Raw genomic sequence first — 23769 nt, 5'->3', positions numbered from 1 at the left:
CGTATTTCTCGCCAAACTATTGTCCTGTAAAATCGCGTACTTTTTTAGCTCATATTTCAGTTTTAAAATGTAATATCAGATACTGAAATGTCCATAAAAACTATGATTAAAGACCCTACTTAAAATGTTAAAGACGGGCTGCGCACATCTGGATGATTGATGAGCACTGTGGGCTTCATGTGGGCTGACTCCTACATGGTGGAGTAACCTCAGATCATCTGCTGCGTTCCATTCTGTGTAGACTATGCAAATTTTTGCTGCAACCGCAACTTCCTTAAAAACGGGCCAGGAGATGCCACACCTGCACATGTTTAGCCGCACATTATGTAGATAATCTGGCAATAAGAGATTGATTGGCGGCACACTCTTGTTTTTGCAGCTGCGTTCTAGTCGTGCGTCTGCAGTGAACTCGCCCCACGTTTACTGTAGATACCGTGTGGCGGTTCCGTTAATCAGACGCAGATGAAAGGCTGAAACGTTCCTCCCAGACCGGACTTGTTTTGAAGTATAGGTTTGTTATAAAACCTGCCTCTACACACAGTTGAGTAAGTCAGACTTTTGAGGGGTACTGCTGTTCAGCACATCACTCCGAGGAGCAAACATGTTTTAAGTTACTCTATTAACCTCTGCATACAAAGACAGTGTCAACTCAGCCCCAGTGGGCTCTTCTCTATTACCATATACTACCACTGGCAGATTTAGGTGGATGAAGACGCTGATTATTTTGGTGTGTGGGGGGGGTGGGGGTGGAAAATGGAAGCCCCGGGGGGAGGGGAAAGCAAAGATGGAAAGGAAGAGGGAGACAGACAGAGAGGGTTTATTGATTAGCGTCTTCCTCCTCAGTTGACTGTGATACATTTAACCACGGAAACCCACATAAGGCTGATGCATCTCCCGAGCAGCAGCCCTCCCCGTCATCTCTGTCTGTCCTTTGTCCTTCAGCCGTGCTCTCCCCAGCAGATCTGTGTGGTCAGATATCATATGTCTGCTACGAGCTAATGGATGCTTGGGGTGTGTCTTTTGTGCTGCAGTAACAGTGGCCTACAATCGCTTTGGAGACAGGATTGCGATAGCTGCCTTTAGGACTAAAAGTGTAGCGGATGGTCAATATGTTAGGATGATGTTGGTCTTTTATTAAGAAAAATCACATATTGGCCTTTAGAGGTTCCTCCCAGACCAGTGTTATCCTTGAGTGGATTACCAGAGATGTCTTTCTAGTGTGGTATAAGAGGTTTAACGTTACAGCCTCATAGGTGTCAGTAGGTTAAACCTGCAATTACATTTTCAAAAGGAGCTGTGAACCCACTTACTGTAGATCTATTAGTCTGGCTTGTCGTGCAAAGCCTTACTTTCCCATCACGCTCCAAATGCTGTTTCAATTGCCTTTCTATTCCGAGAAAGCATGAAAGAAGATACACAGGAAACACTGAATTTATGTACGTTTGTGGCGTTTTGGTGCACAGAAATGTATGAGAAAAATCCTCACGCTGGTAGAAACTTCTGCAGCTGTGCACAGCGAGTTTGTTTACTTGGATGAACGAATGCAAAAGCAATCTGTTTGATTTTATTGGCAGATGTCTGCACAACAGACCTGTCTTTGACGGACATTTGGTCAAATGCAGGCGTAAGCGCTAACATTAATAGTGGCTGCATTCCAATTGTGTTGTGCATGCTGGCTCACCGGCACACCGGTATCAGCTTTGTCTGCCACGACGAATTTGGCGGTCTGGATTATTTCCGGGAGCTGAAGTAATTGTTTCTGATCAATAATACAGAGGAAGTCACAGGATGTATGTGGATCAGACTCTAACGTTTATTCCTTATTCATTTTTTTTTTAAATATGAGAAATAACTGAGGTTTAAAAGGTGTCAAAGGTCAGAATCAAACTTGCATACTTCCACTGTGATCCAACACAAACTGTATTATCACCAGAGTTCGGTCAGCACTGTAGACAAATCTCCAATGTGTGGTTACTGCAGAGTGATGTGCTCTAAAATCACAGTGCATTTACCTCCACGGCCAATGTTTGTGCCTGAAAAAGCTCCCACGCTTCACTTACTTTGCACTCAATGCATTTGGAGTTATTGTTGTGTCCAGAGCGATTCAATGTAACTTGCTCTGACGCTGTTGTGCTGAAAGCTCTATGTATATTCCATGGACTCCCAGTGACTGACTGCATGAAATCAGCTTCCACTGGAATCACACTTTTCATATCAACTGGCTTTACTTGAGCGTGAATGCACACATGTGCAAAAAAAAAACACACACACACACACACACAACCCTTGCCGGCTGAGGATCGCTCGGTCGGAGAGCTCTGTGCTTCCCTGCTTTCCAGCTGCAGCTGAGTCGGATTGTCTCTTTGATTGTTTCAGGGTGTCAGGACAGAAATCTCCTTTGATGATTGCGGACATCTGTTTATGCCCTGTGTGAGCGCGCTGGATGTTTTAGCCGTGGCAACCGTCACATAGGTGATACATCCACACTCCTACAACAGCAGAAAAGTAGGCTCCTCGTGGAGAGAGCGTGTGGGTTTGGTTAATAATATGACTATAACAGCTGATTCCTGTCCAATTGTGACATACGCAGACAAAAAATGTTGTTTTTAAGGCGTTTGTTGCTTTGAAAGGCTTCTACGTTGTATTTTACTCTGATAACCACGAGGTCAGAGTTAGCAAAGGTGATGTTCAGCAACAATAGAGTCCTATTTGTAGGTACAGCATGCAGAGCAGTATGAGGGTGTTAGCATGACTTTTTGGACCATCTTCATGGGCCACAAAAAAGACACCAACAATCACCATTCCACTTCAGGTTGGGCTGAGCTGATGCATCGGTGAGGCATTTTATCTGTCATGTTTTCTTGCATAAAAAACACAATGAGGTTATTAAGACATGTTCACATGAACATCCTTCTAGTAGGAGTTCATATTGTGGCAAGAAGCATTAGGTTACAAGCTCTCCTTACTGTAACAGGGTTTCTAGGAAATTAGCTGAAATTGGAGAAATATTGGCACCAGTGCTGCTGGAGTGAGACGGAGGCTCGTCAGTCACATCCCCTCGCGTTTACACGTCGTACAAATAGGCATAGCAATGTTTCTGATGGGGATTTCTGACATTTTAAATGCCACATGGATCTTTTAAATGCGAATAAGAGGTTTGCGTCTGAGCGCATCTGTGAGTGGCTAAGTGCTAGTGTGTGCATGTGTGTGTGTGTGAGAGCTAGCAGTGACTCCCCTGAGGACTGACTCATCTCAAGTCTCAGTAAGCAGCAGGAAACAGGAAGAGGAAACGGTCACCACAGAGCCCCTCTGGAGTCGGTTCTCTCTGTATGTGTGTGTGTGTATATACACTGTATTCAGATTTAGCTTCAGGTGTAATGGTGCATTAACACCAGTGTAAGCACTATCCGTGTGTGTGTGTGTGTGTGTGTGGGTGTGTGTAGGTAGGTGCAACATACTGGCAGATGTGCTCCATTCCTCCTCGGGCTGTGGAAATCAAAACTACGTCCCCTGTGGTGTTCCACTTCTCACCAGGGCCTCATGGGATTGACACGTCTGTCTTTTTTCTGTGTTTGACCAACACGATTAGACTTCCCCCTCAGTTATCTTCAGCTTGTCTCCGCGTTGTCCCGTCAGAGGCTCTATCAAGCATCCACTCTTCCTGTGACCGGGCCCCGGCCCCTGAAAGTGGATGTGCGTGTGTGTGTGTGTGTGTGTGTGTGAACACGACAAAGAGTGTGTGCGCAACATAGAGGGTGTTTCCCAAAGGCAAGGAAGGATCCTTTTAAAAAACGGCTGAATTTCCAGGATGACACGTCATTGAATTCTACCAAGGACTAAGTTTCTTTATGCAGAGGATGCATCCTTTCTGCACTCCGACAACACGCACAATCCTATGCGCACAATGCATTTCCTGTCAGCGACAGACTCCTTCATTGAGCCGAGTAGCATAAACAAAGAAGCCAGTAACAGCAAAAAGCCGGCATATTCTGACATGTAACCTTATAAATTATGGGTTTATTTTGACAAAAGCAGAGTTGGCGATTGTTGAAATGGCAGAAAGACTAACCGAGATGGTTCAACGAGTTTCATGTAGTTACTGTCATGTTTGAAAGTGTGTTTTACGATCGGCGAGGTAAACATACTTTCCTTCGATGGCGACTGGTGGCTATGAGGAGAACATATTATTCGTATGTTTTGTACATTAATAAATTATTACGTTTTGAATCCGTTTATATTGTTTTGAGGAAAGCAAAATTAATATTCCGACTGGAAATAGTAATGTACTGAATTGTTAGAAATAAAGTTTAAAAGGAGGAAGCAAGGAAGCGTTCTTCACTTGAGAAACACCCAGAGAGAAAGAAACAAAGAAGTGAAAATTGCTCTCCGGAAACTGAATGGTTGAAATTTATTCTTGCTACTTTTGTGGTCAACTGTGTGTTTTGTGTTTGTGTGAGAGCGAGCGAGAGAGAGAGTGTGTGTACATCCTTGCACCATACCAGTTCAAAGGGAGCCTCCCATTGAGTGTGTAACACATAAAAACTGCAGGTAGTCCTACAGTGAAACGATTCAAAAGGAAAATGCTCCTCGTGTCTTCAACCGCAAACCATCGAGACAAATGAACATAGATTCCGTGTTGTAATAACAGACGCAGTACATGTTGATGTTTTCCTGCTTCATCATTGATTGACAGCACTAGTAGGAGATGGGTAGTTCTGCTTGCAGCGGCCTCAGTGTGCAGGCTTTGCATCTTAAAGTGTTGCTATTGAGGTTACCTGGTTACAGACATGCCAGGTATTTATAGGCCACTGCTGAGTCTGGGCCAGCCAGAGAGAGCATGTGAAGCTAAGCCACCGTGGTCAGGATCAAAGACTACAAAGACTGAAGTGCAGGTCTACAAACCAGCCCTCCTCCCCTCGCTGTCCTACTTTCTGACAGCCCCCCCCCCCCCCAGCTTCAACACTGAGCTACCTGGAACTACAGACCTACATCTCACTGTGACTAAATCACACAGAAGAGGGTGAGACTGATGTATTGGTATTGCAAGGCTGGTAAAAGCCTTTTATTAAAAATGGCATCCGGTTTAGTGAGTGTTGTTGACAGGATGTGATGCTGTTTGATTCATATATAAGAAAACACACCAATGTAATCAAATAACGTGCCGTTTATGACTTCTACGATATTTATCTGTGGGTTGGCCTCAAGCTGAACTCTTTCAAATGGAACAACAAATTGGATTCCACTGAAATATGAATCAATAAAGCATCGGTTTATGGTCGCTGTTATTTTCTTTGTCTTCTATGGTCTAAATGGTATTTTTTTCACCTTGACAAGAAGAAAACATGAGGGCTTGAAAAGGCTTCGGAATATCAACTAAACGTTTGTTGCCTGCAGCTTCAATTGGGATGGTGGGAAATAACATTAGGTGGCTTTAGAGACAACAAAACATGATTTATTCCAATAGAGGAAGGTATCATAAAAGTCAATATGCAAATCATGTCAAATCTAAATTTGAAAAAGACACTTTACGGAGTTATGGGGTTTATCCGGCAGAGCATTTTGGCAGTAAGTGTATTTACCAACATGTCAAACTATTCCTGATGAGGAGACTCTTAGTTAGTAACTACAAAGATTTCATAGTGAGTTTGTGTATTTAGCTCTTACTTTTGGTAACACATTTGTGGATCTGGAGACTGAAATGTCAGAGTTCCGGGAGATATATTTGTAGGACGATGATGGCTCAGGGCTACTTCAATCCAAAAGCAACGGCCTCCAACAGTCTGTAAAGTTCTACTAACTGCAGAGTTTTCCAGCCCACCAAAACATCAGATATCAGACATCTTCATTGCAGTTTCCAGCAGCCATAACTAAAAGTTTTAGGTGTTGGACTTCAAAAAAACACAGCAGACAAACCTCACTATGTAGTTCAGTCTCACAGAGTCGAGCCGTAAAACTTTGATCCCGCTTACTGATGATGTACGAGGGGCATTCAGAGTCAGAACATGAATTGCCCACAGCCAGTGTTGTTGTCTTCCAGATGGGCAACCGTGCGCTGAGATGGAGCAATGTTTAGATTCGGCATGTTTATTTCACTCTCTTCAGTCCACTGTCTCCCTGCGGCGAGGCTCTCCTGGGCACCTGCCGGCTTCATCTAAAAGGAAGAGGAATGAGGGTAATTTCTTTTTTTTTTCAACAAGTGCAATCCCTGTCTGACACATCTTTAAAAAACTTTTTTCTAAATCTTTCATGAGGTTGCCGAAGGCGGCATCTGTCATCTCTCCAGCGTGGCTGAGCTAACAGCAACGAATGTGATTTCACAGGGACGTTTATGTTCTTCTGATCTCGCTGAGATGTTTTTCTGTAACGTTAAGATCCTGCAGACGACCGTATGTATGTCAGCGATGCTTTTTCCAGATGTTGAAGGCTCACACCATGAGGGGGGGGGGGGGGGGTCTTTTCTTCTCTGTATTGCTTCCCAGAGGTGGAGGTGGAGTGGGTGGATGCGCTGTCATCCAAAGTGGGGGCATTTCTAAAAAGCTAATCTCCAGCCTCCACATTTTGCTCAGTAAATCAGATCCCACCTCACTTTATACCAGCTGCTCTGCTGTTATATAACATCCCAAAAGATGCAGATTTGCTGAAACCACGTGGGCTGTTTGGGAAACAGCAGTCAAGCAGTATATGAAACATGTATATGAATACATGGTGGAGAAAGGAAGCCTCGTGATTATTCCATAAAGATAGGAGAAACATACCGACGAGGATCACAGCACTGCAGCATTCATCAGTCGAGTTAATGAGAATGAATCCGCAAAGGCCACTGTGTATTTTAACGAGAGGAACAGCTATAAGGAGACCAGTCTAGCTTTTACTGGAGGGTTTGACATGAATTTAATAAGGCAGAGTGAGAGATTATAAATGAAGCCTCATTTTATCAGCATTTGGACACAATGATATGTGGAGGCGTTAAATAGACACAGCAGCGACCTCTGGGTCCGAAAGGTGAAGCCAATGTGGAAGAACCTTAAACTTGAGTTCTTTCTCACGGCCATCAGGAGGCGGCTTTAACCCTTTCACCGTGTGTTTTCAGCTCATGAAATTTTATTTTAACCATTTTTGGTGGCCTAAAAATATCGTACTCAGCGCTCGGCTGTACTTAGCTCCACCCTATCGCGTCACTTCTGGTGGCAAAAAAAACAAGATGGTGATGGCTTCAAAACGACAAAAACCACAAACCACATCGACTGTTTCCACTTCTTATAAACAGTCTGTGCATGAGCCTCATGAAAGGTCTTACTCTTTAATGACAGATAATACGTGTTAATCAATGTTAATCTCTCCATCTGAAGTGTGATATTTCACATCAGGTTTGTCTAGCAGTGCTTTCTGTGCTCCTGCACACTTGTGTAAATGACAATGTCATGCGCATACAAATCTTTGCCAATATTCAAGTGCTGTCATCAAGATTTGAGTTTCCTAACAAAGCAAGATATCCCCTATTTAAAAAAATACATATATATATATATATTAAAAGGCACAACGAGTAGGATTTGTCGATTGCGGTTTGAAAACATTTAAAGTTGGCTCATCCAGGGTTAGGGGTGCTCGCAAGCGGGTGAAAGCCAACCCCAGATTCACTCTCACCTTTTCGTTTTAAAAGGTCACAAGGCCCGAAAAGTAGGAACAATTAAAGCTTTGGAATGAAACAGTGAGATTAATGCTCATTTCCATGTGATTTAAAACATGGAGTCCATGCAGTGATCAGAAAGAACATAAACTCTAGTTAACATTCTCCCCCAGTGGGTGAAACACAATCAACCGCTACTTCATGCTTTTGTTTTCAATGTAACTCTTAAGCTTCCAAAGTCTTATATTTCACTCTGTGATATTAAATCATCGAAGTGAAAAGTCACAGCGAGACACTGCACACAACCGCATGACTAATGTGACGAATCTGCACGGTGAGATTGAAACGGTGCGTATTTAATTGTTCATGATTATAACGAGAGCTCCTCGGGGTATATGCTAAGTGACGCTAACCCACTTATGCCATATAGATGTGACACGCTGGCTTATTCGTGGCCAGAGCTTTAGCGGCACAGAAGAAGTGGGGAATGCATGTGTTGCGTATAGCAGGAGAGAGTGAGGCGCGTTTGGTCAGTGTGGTTTGCTCTCTTGTGCTTGTTCGCCGCGTTTATTTTTTTAGCCAGTTTGAGGTTTCATCACTTGGTTTTGATGTGTCACGTTTTGTGCATCAAGAAGATTTCCCACACTTACTATAACTTACATCAGAATGTTAACGAACACGATGAACACAAGTGAGCGGACGCTCGTCTCCGTTGCAGCCCTGCTTCTTGATAGTGATCAGAGGAGTGGCTGCTCACGTATTAATCCTGCCGACTGCATTAAATATGCTAAACCAGAGAAGAAAACATTGAGCAATAACAGCCAATAAAGAGGATAGTTGACCTCAAACGTGAAAGACTGACAGCCATGATTCAAAGGATTGGAATATTGGACTTCTCAATTCACTTTCCAGGCTTTTAATGTCTGGAAGCCAATAACACAGATGACTTTATGTTTATGAACCGTGGAGATTTTGGATTTATGGGACCGTCTCTTTTGAGTATTTGCCTGTTACGGCTCCGGTCAAAACTATAATCCAGCATCGACGGAGGAGAGCTATAAACTGGCTGACATGTAAACTACCGTGATGAATAGCGGTGCGAGGTGCAACAAGACGGATAACCCCGCTTCAGTCTTTGTTTACCTTACGGCCAGTACGGCTATAAATCACAGCCGAGCCGGAGATGCTGCGTGTCGGCCAGGAAACTACAACGTCTGAGCTGCTGGGACTTGTAAATGGCGGCGCTATAGGTCTTATCTAAATATATCAGAGAAGTATGTTTCTCACTAAGTTAAGCAGCGAGCCGAACAGACAGATGCATTTTATGGGAAAAGCAGGAGAAGACTTCTTCGTCCCAGACTGAGTTAATTGCATTCACCTGCTGTCCCAGGTGAATGCAACCAGCTCCTGATGAGACGTTTTAAACATCTTCACTGTTGGAAAGAAGAAACACTTTAAATAATTTATCTTTTTAAAATATTATTAGAATGTAACTTCATAAAATAAGTTTTAAATTAGAGGTGTATTCACTGAAATTTACATTATTTTGCCTCCAAAATGTTTTTTTTTACGGCTGTGGAGGAATATTCCCTTTTTACTGAGAGGGATTTAAATAATGCAGCTCTTTTAAAAAATGCTTAAATAATCATAATTAGTTAAAAAAAACAACATACTAAACCATTTAGTACAAACAGGGATTATGTAATATAATGCGCTGGCAAACAACCAGTCAATTAATCTATGAATTTCACTGAGAAACAAATGTAACACTGTGTGGAGCTCTCTCGCAACAGTTTATTAATATGTTTTTTTTATGCACTTTTGCAGCTCTTCCATTTGAGCATTGCACTGTGAGACAATAGTGTCCACCAACACATGGATCACATGGATGACATGGATCACATGGATCACATGGATCACATCCTCATATTGACACCTTTGAGTTCACGTAGGTTTAACAGAATTTTCACATAGCTTCTGTATTTGCTCCGACTGACGGCACGCTGTAGAGTTGTAAATCCCTATAACTGATTTCAGCGTTTAGTTGTCCCCTCTTGTCAATCCTAAGGTCCCATTGGGACGAGGCAGGGCCGAATAAACCTGAAGTGTAGGAGTCCATGACTGACAGCAGCATCAAAGGCTCCGGGAAGAAAGAAAGAGAATCTTAAAGGAATGTCCATATGGATTTTCACTGACCGCCTTAGGACATCGTTTACAACGCACACAACCCACTCAAACTCGCTCTTACACTTGGTAGCGGTTTTGGCGAGTCTTTCATGTCTTGGCTCCCCAAATGAGTCTACAAGGAGCTGAAATGTGCAGCTTTTAAACACAGAATCCTGATAACTTCACTACATCGGTTGTTTGAGTGACTCTTAAAAGCAGAGTTTATATTTTCAAACTGAAACACCCTCCTGGGAGACTACTCCCCCCGTTTGCCTCATTTCATCCTCAGCTAACTGCAGGATAGTGTTTCGGCGGCGAGGGAATGAGATCGTCATGTCAACGCGATGAAACAATGGAGACTGTATTGTCAATTGGTTTGGAAGTGGGCGGAGAGATGAGGTTATGTCTTTAGCGCGGCCGCCGCAACGGATTCAACGATAGTAACAGCAGTGGACACGATAGGGGGGACGCTGTGGGACGCTGTGGGACGCTGTGTGGACGCCTCTCTCTATCTCTGAGCGGAGGATTTTCCTCAGTTATCAGCAGGCTTATATTGAAGAAAAAAACCATGATTGATCCTCAGTCTGTGATGAATAAGTAATGCTGAGGTTCTCACAAGCCACACACACACACACACACACACACACACACACACACAATCTTTCTATTGTACTCCTATGTAAGCTGTTCTGGCAGCGCCGGGACAAGATCAGTTCAATTGTCACCGACTACTTAAGCTTTGAAAATAGCTTTTTTATTGTCCTGTGTCGTTCTGAAATTAGATTTTTTGAAGTCTGAAGAATTAACTCTGATCATGTCATAGTGATGTCATCAGGGTTATCATGGGCTTGAGACTTTTTTTTTTTTTCCCAATTCTTCAGTGTTTTTGACAGAAGGTCTGTGTTAAGAGCTCCAGATGTGGAGTTTAAAGGATGTTGGGATTTACCAGACAAAGGAGGTACAAATTAGAGGCTATTGGATTGCATTATGGGAGTTGTAGGATCTAGTGTTTGGGCTCGACCCATACTGAGGACTAAAAGTCGGGATATATATCTCTGACTTTGCTGCTGTGACCAATTCTTTTGCCTGCGACTGACTATCGGTTGGTCGAAAAGTGAAACATGCTCCGTCACCATTACCTAAAGCCCAAGGAGACGTCATCTGATTTGTCCGACCACTGCTCCAAACTTAAAGGTTTATCCTCGTAGGGTGAAGAAAAGACACAAATGTGTGTGTTTGACGTTAACAATGAATCGATTATCAAAACAGTTGCAGGTTATTTTTGTATTCGTTTACTAGTCGGTTCAGCTCTACTTTAACAGAATCTGTCCCTTGTGAGTCTAATAACAGTGCAGCGCTGAGTTATCCCTTCAACAGGTTCACGTTTAATGGAAAGGATCTGTTTTGCTTTTATAACTTTTCATGCACAAACAATACATATTCATTCATAATACAGTGTAGTGAAACCTTGATTGTATTATTTTTACTCTTTAATGTTGCAATAAGTGCTTTAAAAAAAGAAACAAAGAAAGCCTGCAGATAGCCACACATATGCTGTATACATATATATATATATATATGTATATGTATGTCACGTATACATATATCTGTTTGTACAGTATGACTGGCGGTGGACTACTGGTCAGTTGTGAGCAGCCTGCTGGTTCAGACTCACCTGTCAGCAGAATGAGGACGTTTCAGATCAGACGTGTCGGTGCATCGAGACCTCGAGCCGCGCGGGAACATCAGTGTGCTTGCGGAGTGCAAAAGTGCCGTCACCTGGCTGATGTGCTGCCCTATTAACGTGAACATACAACATCCAGGGAGCGTGTGTGTGTGTGTGTGTGTGTGTGTGTGTGTGTGTCCTGAGGGGCTGCAGTCTGTGGAGGTTGATGTGATTTACCTGGACAGCAATGATGCCCTTGCTTTTTGACCTTAACCCTGCTGAGATGGAGTTATTAAGAGGGAGAGCGATAAAGGCCTGTACTCCGGCTCAAAGCATGCAAACACTGTTAACTTTCCTTCCAGTGGAGCACACCACCGAACCGAGCTGAGGTTGAAGAGAAGGAGTGAGAGTGTGACATAGTTAGGAGGACAGGGAGTGTCTTCCATTGGGACAGATTCTGTTCCAAAGCACAAAGTTTGTGAATTATCTCAGCAGTTGGACCCCGAAGCGCAGAATAAACTCTCACTTATGCTCCAGTTATCACATAGCAGGCGGTTTGTGGCACGTTTCACTTCATGCTTTATAAATAAGCAGGCGGTGCCGTGTCGTCCACGAACAAGAAACCCCCACACGCACAGCTGTGATCACATTACTTCAGATGACATTGAAACAATGGATCTTTGATTTCACAGAGAAGTGCGTTAAAGCAGGATTTCTCGTATGACGACATATACAAATACAGATTAATGACAACATATCAATTGGTCTTTGAAAATGAGTGAGCACAGGGAAAGTTGGCTTCTGAACTTTACTGCCGTTCAGCCTCTGACTGTATCAGAGTGGGCTCGTGTCATTATTTTCCTACAGTACAGTTTTTCCTCATTCGCACGAAAACACGAGGCCGGCGTTTACAGATGTGTTACTTTTTGCGGACGGAGGTCCAAAGAAACCCAGAGAAAAAAGATATGCATGGACGCGGTCTGTGGTAAACTGTTTCCAAGGAAGTAAAGCAGTGTTCGACAGGCAGAACAGTGGACTAAGTGAGGCAGGCAATGAAGACGTGTGTCGCATTCCAATCAGCTCCACGTCTGTGTAACCCAAACACACTAATTATGTATTATGGGCGTTAATGAGCCGTGGCACTGATTGCCAAACATTAGCTAGTTTCTCTCTCCGAGCCAATCAGGCTTTTATTGGCTCCTCTGTGTGTGGATTGCATTTTATACACCGGCTGCATCTCTCAAACAGACACACACACACACATTCATGTATGCATATAAGCACCAATAACAATCATCAACCTCACGTGCGAAACAAGCTAAATTCACACACACACCAACCTGCATTGTATTTGCTCCCTCCATTGTGTATTTTAATGCAAATGTTGCTTTTTTTTTAATGTGAATTTAACATTCATTGTTTGCCCACGAGGCACAATAACAGAGAAAGATAGGAGGCCGTTATTAAATGTGCACACGTCCTTTAGTTCCAAACATGTTTGAAAGTGAAAAGTGTGTGATGTGTGGTGTTCTCCCTGAAACACAAACACCACTTTCCTGACTTCCTTTCCTGCTTTTCATGAATGTTTTATCGAGCCTGGCCCTCAAAAAATGAGATTCCTTGAGTAGGCAGTGAGCATTTTCAAAGCTTGATGAATGATATGCAATGAAATAAAAGACATTGACAGATTCTATTTTTAGTTTATAGTTTTTTTTGTAGTCTTTCAAAGTTGTTAGCAAAAGCCAAGTTGAAGCTTTTCTCCTTCGCTGATGCAGAAAGGACTCTCTTTCAGGCTAAACAACGTAGAACATCCTTACATTTGACACCCTTCACACTCATCCTCTGCAGAAAACTAAAGCAGTAAACTCTCAATATTCTAATAAACTGAACAGTATGCTAAGTGTGAGAGAGGGCTCTTTGAAAACACTGCTCTAAAGTATCAGGTGGGAAACTCCCCTCAGCTCGGGCTGCAGATGACACTAACACCATGTGAAGGTGATCTCACACCTGCTTGTTTGCTGTGGTCGGATCAACCACCCCCCCATTTCCTTACTGCTTTTTCTCATATGTGGTGGTGACATAAAGCAAACAGCTGATCCCTGGTCAGTCTCAGTTATAGAGTCACGGATGGCTTTCATGTGTAACTCGGTGTGGTTTGTTTTCTAGGGTACGGACACAGAGTGACTATTGGCTGCAGCTTTTATCCAACACATTGTTGGCAAATTGTCCACGGCTGCAGTGACAAATGACAATACTGCTTTTTCTTTAGGATTCACTTAACGTCCCAGACGAGGTAATAAAGCTAAGTGGGTCTTTGTTATTTTGACACCGCTATGCGCTTCGGTCTGTTTTCCTTTTAAAACGCTGCAGTTAAGCACCGTTCTCCGCACTGATTTCAGAAGTGGGCAGGTGACCTCAATCACAGTCTGTAAACAGGAATGAAGTGTTTCTCTTCTTGCTTTGGAAGGCAAAAGCCACAGAAAGGAGGAATACGAAGCGGAGAGCAGGAAACTGGGACAGCGTGCCGGGTCATGTGTGAAACCAGTAGAACTGTTGGCACGTCATTCATCTAGAATGCATCACACCTGAGGTGCCTTCTACCCTGAGACACAGAGTCTCACAATAGATAATGAGGAGGTGATCAGATATTAGACGTTGTCAAAGTTCTCTGTGGACAGATGAATAAGGCCGATATTGATCCCTGTGTGAAAACATCCATTTATATATTGATGACAAAATAGACTTGATTTTCTGACTTGAACTTGTCTATACATTGTTGAATAAGCACTTACAGTTTTAATTGATTGTAGGTTTAGAATTTCACTGAAAGCAGACAGAGTGCAACTGACACGCATCTGCATCCAAGTACACACACACACACACACACACACACACACACACACCATCTACTGCTGGGGTGTGCATCATTGGTTCAGGGCAGGGCAGGTTTATTAGCCTCCATCAGAGGACCGGTGCCCCCCTTGCATCACCACTCCTCTCCCACACGGCTGCTGAGCCCGTGACCTCTGCTTCATGTGCACACTCTGGACACCACAGCGAATGCGCGACCTTTTGAGCTTTTTCATTTTCAAGTCTTCGATGATGTCTTACTGTTGGGGGCCGCTTTCTTTTTTTTTTTTGCTGTTTCATGATGACACAGTTGCTCAATGCAGCTTCAAAGAACAGATGCGGTGCCAGTCCAGCATTGGAGTCCTTGTTAACGGTTGAGTCACGATGCATTTCTGCAGCTTTACGAACATTATCTATAATCTATATTTTTTTTTGCTTCCCAGCTGAAATGATTGCCTCTTGGAATTTAAACCTCATTTCCCTCGTGGTCATATTCTTGACATTTCTATTAACAGTTGTGCGACCACGCCAGTGGATGTAATACACGTGAATCTTCAGAGACGCCTCTCGGTTTGTCTGCAGATGGTCAGTTTTGTTGCGAATGAGTGTGACTCATGTATCCAATGAAGCCAAAAAGCACTCGAATCGTCGCCCAAACTTTGCCTGCCAGCTAATACTGGAAAGCTTCCAAAGCTCTGTTCAGCACACAGTGGATCTTCAGCTTTTGGACACACTGTGCCTGCCAACTGGCCTCTGGATGTCATGCCCTTCATTTACTATTAGAAGGAGAACTCTATCAACTCTGTCTGATAACTGTGAGAGGATTAATAACCGGACGGAGGAAGATTCTCTTTTGAGTTTTAGATGATGAAGTCAGTGCGCTCACTCACATCTGTGTTTGGATTCAACATGTGTTCCTGAGCGTACACCGTATGTTGAGTTGGTTGTGAATGCGCTGGACTGGGACACTGTCCGGGTGCCTTGATCCAGATGAGAAAAGATCTGAGTGGATACAAATGTTGCTCAATAAGCTTATTAAACGAGTCGATTAGGCATTGCAGTGATGTAACGCTGTCGGTCTCAGGATGGACAGTGTTGACAAAAAGTGTTCAAATTGATGCAGCATTTGTGTCAAAACCTGGGGCCTAATATTACCCACGATGCAAAGTGACTGCCAACAGTTCGCTCTGCGATTTGTGTGTGTTCTGCTGCTAGCGGGGTAGCGTGGTCTCGAGCTGCAGTAATACTCCCCAACACCTGTACACAGGCAGCAGCGAGTGCTTTGCATGCTTGTTTTTTGCCCTGGCTGGGTTTTGCCTCTCAGGCTACATACAGCCCGCTGTACCTGATTGGAGGAGGTATTTGAGGCTGTATGGAGCCACAATGCAAGGACCTGCAGACACCAGTCCTGAAAAATTTACCATAAAGTGTACTGTATCAGTGAAGCAGGTCTGAAACATTAATGCTACCTCATCTCATGTCTCATGATGTGTAATCACTGAACTTCATGTATCTGTCACAAACATGACCCCCCCCCACTGTTCAGCTGCTCGCCACTATTATTTCCCTTTGATCAGAGCTGCGACTGATAAACTAAAAGCTCTGATGCGCTGCCGCCTCAAAGACTTTGACAGGTTTATGGAACGTCAGTCAGTGTCGTCCACCTTCTGTTTGACGGACGTGACACCTTTTGACTGATCACATATTGTGCAAGTGATAAACACTCGTCTGCTTATCTATTAGAGACCTTTGGGGGTTAGAAACACTGAATACTGACACCAAAAAACAGCTCGAGCCCATCAATCTTCAGCGTCCAACATTGGACGAACATTGTTTGTGAATCGTCGACACACAACGTGTCACATTATTGGTTCCACTGGTGCACAGTGTTACAGTTTATAGCATGAAGGACGTCTGCAGAAACTGTTCTTTGTGTTCCACTGTTTATTCTGCTCACCGGTGGGGGAAGGGAGAGGCCAGTTGTGTGATCAGTATTGATCTCTGAAAGCTTATGCTCCAGGCCAGATGTATCTACGGTTACATCTGTGTGTGTGTGTGTGTGTGTGTGTGTGTGTATGAATGCGAGCGGGCAGGCCCGTTTTCATTGGCACGTAAGCACGTTATGTCAGCGGACAGATGGCCCACAAACCCCGTTTTCCAAGGTTGCAAAAAAACCGTGAATGAGCAGAGCTCCCCGGTCAAGCGTTGACTCAGATCCCGTATCGCTCGATCGGGCAGGTGAGTTCAACGCTGATTAGTCAAGCAGGTCACACACACACACCAACACATGCAGAGAAAGGGGTCAAGGGCACGGGGCAGGATTGAGCACAGCGGCGTGAAATGACATGTCATGCTAATAGCAATCATGTCAGCCCACGCGTGCATGTGGTTAACTTCACAGCACGATCAATTACTGATCGGCTCATGCGGCTCTGATCTGCTGCTACTGTACTGTTGACTTTGTGTCCAATGAGTCTGTCTGTCTATCTGTCTGTCTGTCTGTCTGTCTGTCTGTCTGTCTGTCTGTCTGTCTGTCTGTCTGTCTCTGTCTCTGTCTGTCTGTCTGTGCGTGTTCTGATTTTAGATGCAACGCAAAATTTGCTTAAATGTTAAAACAAACCCACATGTTACTGTATGATTATATATATATATATATATGAAATGCTTGTTTTTCAGAATACAAGTTGGCTTGCACGACTTAATTAGCTCTAATGTAACTATATGTCTGTTGTTGCACACAAATGAATGACACAGTTATAATCTGTCAGAGTGTTTGAGGATGCTGCCCTCATGTGGCCCTGCTTAGAAATGCAGCACCATTAGAGCACCAAGTCCCAAACAACAAACCCCATCAGTCCCACAGCTTGCTTTCCATCCTGTAAATGTTCTTTGTGATGTAAATAATATTCATAAGATAACTATAATTCTTATTTCCGTTGCAGGTTATGGACACACTCTCTAAACTCTCCCACACAGCGATCGCACAACAAACTGGAATCAGGTATGTGGAAGTGAAATGATTCCAATATAATGTGTAACATGATGACACATTATTATACAACACAGTCCACTAGGTGCTCTATGGCAGAGTGTATAATGACGATGCTCTCTGATTCCCTTTTAAAGGCCCTATCCATCTGAAGAGAGTGTTGAAGATGAGGACATCTACAACCACCTGGAGGACCTTATAGAGTACGTATCATCTCCTCAACACACTCATTTGCATAACACACACCCTTCTCTTTTACATACTTGTGAGGATTTTCACAAGAACTTCATTTTAAAAAGTTATTTGTTAATTTAGTCCCAAGTGTCCCCGACCACATAACGAAATCTACAGGCTGTTTTGTGGGCGCGGGCTGCATTGTTCCCTGGGTGTTGACTGGAAGGCAGCCACCTCCTCCAAAGCTGTCAGCCCACTCTTTCATTAGTGAGCCGCAAGTCGTGTTGGCTTCATCCTTTTTTCAGACAGTTTTCACACCTATTGTTTCCCACGCACATATGAAAGTGTTGCATATTTAAATGATACATTTACACATATACATACAGGACTGTCTCAGAAAATTTGAATATTGTGAGAATCCCCATACGTGTGATTTAGTTTACTGAACCAAGCTGAGTGTTTTTCAAGGCTCAGGAAACCCTTGCAGGTGTTTTGAGTTAATTAGACGATTCAAGTGATTAGTTGAATACCCTACTAGTATACTTTTTCATGATATTCTAATATTTAGAGATAGGATATTTGAGTTTTCTTAAGCTGTAAGCCATAATCAGCAATATTAAAAGAATAAAAGGCTTGCAATATTTCAGTTGATTTGTAATGAATCCAGAATGCATGACATTTTTGTTTTTTTAATTGCATTACACAAAATAAAGAACTTTATCACAATATTCTAATTTTCTGAGACAGTCCTGTATACCCTTAAAGCCTGTTTAAACTTGAAAAATTAACTGAAATGTATTGTTTTGTTTTCTAATAACATTTGAACATGAAGTCTGCCATGCACTTTAACATATGATGAGAGCTAAACATCTTCTGATTGGTGTTTTCAACAATTTAATTCTAAAAGAATTTCATCAAAACAACAAATATTAGGGATTTGGTTTTGAGTTGCATTTCAAGAGGCGGAGCTGCAGCTTGTGTGGTGATAGAAGTCAGCAGAGACAGATGATCTTACAGTAAAACTGCTGTTGGGAAGGCCGACACTGAGCCGGTGCTCTGGTCTGCGTTCAGCGCGGACAGTCACTAGTAGTGAGGAAAACAATCAGTCTGACAGCAGCCAGCAGTGGACGGGAGCTGGAAGTGGCAGCCCGGATGACACTGAGCAGAGCCGTGTTCACCGTCTGCTCAGTGCAGCAGCAAGTGGACACAACAAACGTACCCGTTTTGTTGACCATCTAGAGCCGACTGTCTGAACTCTTAACACTAGCCGTCAAAAGTCACGACCAAAATACACGTTTTAAGGCCCATCGTGTGTTTAACAGAGCAAGGATTCAATTCTATAAAGAGCACGTTCTGTGTATTACCTGTCGCGCTTCTTTTCTGATTTATCATTGGCTTAATTCACTTTGATGCGACAGCAGCTCAGAGACAATCTGCCTCTTGATCTCCTGAGAAAATGTGATTATTTAGAAGATGCAATCAGGCGGCTTGATGCTCCACAAACAAAATGCCCAGTGTGTGGCTGGAATAGACGTACGTGGAACTTTTATTAAATGTGGAAATTGCAATAAATGAAACTGATGTCCTGTATATTTACATACTGGAGTGAAAGTTCAAACGTACTTTTGAAGCCCTTTTCCAACTGAAGCCCCGCCCACTTCAAACCAGCAAGATGAGCAGAGAGAAATACAGAAATGTGTCATGAGAAATAAGCAAAACGGTTCAAATTTTGACAATTATTTTATCATTATGTAGAACCCTCTCACTCATAGTAAGACGTGGATTAAGAATATCCAGAGCCTTTAGACTCTAAACTGAACTTTCAACAGTTAGAGCGTCTTTATCTTCCGTAACATGAGCCAGAATATGAGAGCTGTTTCTTTCAAGCCACAACTCCTTCACCCTCCAACATTGTTCGATCAGGAATCTAAAATTAGTATCAATCTTTTAGTGTCTTGAAATATATTTGGTTCATGTTTGTTCTTGTATTCATTTCAGGGGCATCTCTCCACTTGTACAATGAGTGTTATAGTCGGCTTCTTCTTCTTTCTATGCAAATAAGTATACATCAGTCCCTGCTGGTCAAAGCAGCGTGCTACAGGTACACATACAGAAAAGGACGAGAACACACATAGAAGCACTGAGTCATGTCAGTTAGGCCAGTTGCTAAGGTGCAGTAATTGGCTCAGATGTGAGCAGTCAGAACAGGCCTATGGCGTCACACATAACAGTCTTTACTCATGTGTGTGTGTGTGTGTGTGTGTTTCTGAGCCACTTTCACAGCCATGGATTAAGTGTTGTCCCCAGCTAACAAGATTTGTAGTATAGTATTAAAATCCACTTCTGTTAAAGCAGAAGTGTGTGTGATTTAGCTTGAACCTTTCATGTGGCTGTCATGAGGGGTAAAAAGCATATTACAGTAAAACTCAAACAAGCTGTCTGACGTAATGTGACGTCGGTATCGTATTCTGTCGTCTGTGGTGCAGCGAGAACGGGGTGGAGGATGAGGAGGATCTGTATGACTGCGTGTATGACGATGAAGATGGAGGGGAGATCTATGAGGACCTGATGAAGACGGAAGCCGTCCCTCCTCCGGTTAGTCGTCCTCTCTCTGACTTCACTTCTTTACCATCACTGACATTGCCACTAAACGCATTTAGTTACCATCTGCATTAAAGAAATAGTGACATTTCATGAAATATGCAAAGTTTGCATATGCTCAACTATTTCTTGGCTGGGCGCTGTAACTTCCTTAATATTGTCGTAGGCCAACGTTACCAGTGAAGTTGCAGGCAACCAGCGGAGATAACCCCCCCCACATACAATTACAACCTGTCAATTTTACTGTTTTAGTTTCAGTTTGGATTAAATAAACAATATTTAACTTGTTATTACTGAGCTACAAAGTCAGGCCAGCTTTTTTCCCCACTGCCTTCCAGTCTTTGTGCTAAGCTAGGCTGCTAGCTAGCCATAGCTTCATATTTAGCGTACACTGTCTCACGGCTAAATCTGGGCATTGAAGTCCAGAAATAACTCTCATGTTGCTCGTGCGTACAATTGCCTCTTTTGAGCTTTAAGGTACCAAGTTGATGAACTATTGCTATTTAAGTGAAAGTGAAATGTAGGGACCTTTTTAACCTTATACACAATGTAAATTCACATGTGATATCTTTTTTAAAGGTTCGGAATTATGAAGTTATTTTGTATATTTATTGACATTATGACATTATAAAGTTAAAACACAAACGATGGGACCTCCGACTCATATCATCATTGGCAGACGATCTAGCGAGCGATGTGTGACTCTGACCTTGCTCTTAGGGTCGCACAGATTACATCTGGTTGCAGACTCAACAGTTTGTCAGCCCACAGCGCTGACACACAGTAACAGTCCTGTGTGTGTGTGTGTGTGTGTGTGTGTGTGTGTGTGTGTGTGTGTAGGCGTTCCAGAAGCAAGCAGAGACTGACATCAGGAGTTGCTGTTTAACAGAGATCAGGCAGACAGAGGAGAAATACACTGAGACCCTGGAGTCTATAGAGAAGGTACTGACTCACTAACAGGGCTCGTTATCGTCACTGAACACTTTTGCTGTGTATTTATGCAATTAGTTTTGTGGCATAGACCTGAAAAGTCTATAATCTACAATAAATGTAAGTAGTCCAACAATATTTTTCCTCTTTCCTGTCAAATTAACTAACACGCATCGCCTTCGATTTATCCCTAACCCCATTAGAGACTCTCAGGCTGGGAAACACTGGTCCTACACTGTGAATGTAGTGTGTTTAGATGAACTTTATGATGAGCAGAAAATATGAATGTATTACTGCACAATTTGTTTTACCAGCTCTCAATAATAACATAATAACTACATTATTTCAGTATCAGCAATAATACAAATTCCCAATCAACATTTTTATTTCCAACCAATATCTACAGTTGGTCAAAAATGAAAGTAAAGTTAAACTTTCTCAGGGTGAAAATAGTCCCACTCCATTGATTTTATGCAGGGAAAGCATGACCAGAGCACTATAAATCAATTTGGACCTCCTTATCACTTGCAGTATAACAAACTGCAAAACTGACTGACTGTAATTTGTGGTATAATGGAAAAAAGAATGAGTCGTGTAACAAATATCTACTCCCAGAGAGAAATGAGGGAAAGAAATATCGTTTTATTTTTTAAATTAGTAGTGGGGTAATGAGTGTTCCCAGCACCAAACGATAAGAAAAGACCTTTTGTCGTGGATGTTTTCCGCCTTACCCTGCACTTCTACAGAGCAGTGGGAAGGAGGCCACAGCTACTTGTCTTCTCCCTCTTGTGTACGTTCACGTCTGGAAAAAGACCTCGCTCGCTCTCCCAGCGGAGTACCGAGTAGATGACTTTCGATATGAAGTGGAAGGTGGTGAAGTTAGTGTGCGCTCGCCCACTGCTTTGAGATGTAGAGGTGACTATGCGGCGGGAAGGTTTCTGAGAGGAAATCATTAAATTGCAAACTCTGAAAATGAGATTATTGTCGTGACCCAGACAGTCCTCCTCGTGTTTGCTGACTGCAGCTCTTTGCAACAAGGCCCCATAATATAATAGCTTCTCGCACAATGTCTTTCCCGCTCTTACTCTGGAGGGGACGAGCTTCATTCTCTCACGTTCTCTGTTCATCTCTGCTGCAGCACTTTATGACGCCCCTCACCATGTTTCTATCCATGGCCGAGATGGAAAAGGTGTTTGTGAATATCCCGGTAAGTCATCGTCTTTACATGGTAACGATCCAACCGGGTGGTTCAACTCAAAGTCACCAAACTCTTTATTGAGGGCTCTTTTTCATTGAACACATGTTGGCAGGTCACAGTAGGACAGACAAATTGAAACCCAGCTGTCCATGCGGCATTAGAAGTGCATTAAATACATTAGAATCAGTGGCAAGACGAAGAGTCTACAGGCATGCTAGCTGCTCTGTGAGGCCGTACCTTTGGGGAAATGCTATTGTCAGCAAGCTAACATGCTCACAATGACAAAGCACACTGTTTGCCTGTCACACATTACTGTTATAAGAGAACCACACATGTAATTATATGTGTCGTATCATACAGTCTGCATTCATCAAAATGTTTAGTTTCAAATGAAAGTTGAGCTGAAATGTGCGGAGCCCTCAGCGGACATGGAGGGGAAAAATAATGCATGAAAAATAACAATACTGTTCTTCTTGTCAAGCATACTTTCTCATTTCACATGATGTGATGAACATCACCATTAAAGGATCTTTGCTGCTGTGTTTAAGGACCTGGTTAAAGTTCACAAATGTTTATTGCTGGAAATCCAAGAGTCAGTCCACCACAGAAGTGCCCAGAACCTTTACCAGATCTTCATCACGTTCAAGGAGAGGTAGGCCGTGGACTTTGTAACCTCTATATATTCTCTTCCGGTGTGTACATAAACCCTTACATTTTCTATACAGCTCTTTCAATATATTATGTAAAAGTCATACATTTTCATACAATTTTCATAAACTTTAAAAGACCATTTATGGTCTTTTAAAGTTCAGCAAAGTGTAGGTACCCCGGCTCTCTGTCTATTCTCATGGTTGCATGTGTTTGATTTGTCCCAGGTTGCTGATCTATGGGAAGTACTGCAGCCACGTGGAAACAGCCATCGCCGGTCTGGATGAGATCTGCAAAGACAGAGAGGATGTACGCATGAAGCTGGAGGTAAAACGCTGTTGGTGTCAGTAGATGATTATTTAGTGTGACGTCTTCTCATCACCTCAGAATAGTCAGAGAATGCCCTCAAGTGTGTATCTGAGGCATTGCAGGTGATGACACCACGACTGACAGCGTACGTTTTTGTGAAATGATCTATTAAGCTCTAATAGATTGCTCCATTAGACGCCTGCTTTTACTGTACTCATTTCTAAAAAGTGAAAAGAAAAGCTATTTTTGTATCAGTTAATACTTTCAGGTTACTCTTGTTAAACAATGTACAGTCACAGGCTGGCTTTCTTTATATGATCTATGTAAATATATATGATTTTTCAAGATAATATATTGATTTTGTTTCTTCATTGTCGTTCTCCAGGAATGTTCAAAGAGAGCTAACTACGGCAAGTTCACCCTGAGGGATCTGCTGGTGGTTCCTATGCAGCGAGTCTTGAAGTATCACCTTCTACTGCAGGTACAATGCTCGAACCTTTCCAACACCATGTCTACACTAATATACTCATAACCTGTCATGGAATCATGGTGTGAAGCTGTAGCCTTCCAACTAGAGCTGTGAATGTTGGAAAACCAGGTTTTTTCCACCT

At 42.8% G+C, this 23769-nt stretch overlaps 1 protein-coding gene across 1 annotated transcript in view; it reads left to right on the top strand.

Moving 5' to 3' along the window:
* Positions 1–23769, top strand: part of vav3 (vav guanine nucleotide exchange factor 3) — a gene marked incomplete at its 5' end in the record, with an annotated part of 75714 nt that overhangs the window by 17561 nt on the left and 34384 nt on the right. The window contains 8 exons of the mRNA XM_079181765.1: positions 17252–17310; positions 17436–17501; positions 19959–20067; positions 20914–21015; positions 22142–22210; positions 22750–22853; positions 23077–23176; positions 23544–23639. Coding sequence (XP_079037891.1) covers positions 17252–17310; positions 17436–17501; positions 19959–20067; positions 20914–21015; positions 22142–22210; positions 22750–22853; positions 23077–23176; positions 23544–23639 — 705 coding nt within the window. The remainder of the gene's footprint in view (positions 1–17251; positions 17311–17435; positions 17502–19958; positions 20068–20913; positions 21016–22141; positions 22211–22749; positions 22854–23076; positions 23177–23543; positions 23640–23769) is intronic.

The sequence above is a fragment of the Pholis gunnellus genome (genome assembly GCF_910591455.1).
Source record: "Pholis gunnellus genome assembly, chromosome: 20".
NCBI classification, from domain to species: Eukaryota; Metazoa; Chordata; class Actinopteri; order Perciformes; family Pholidae; genus Pholis; species Pholis gunnellus.
This window is presented reverse-complemented; position numbering and strand designations above follow the sequence as displayed.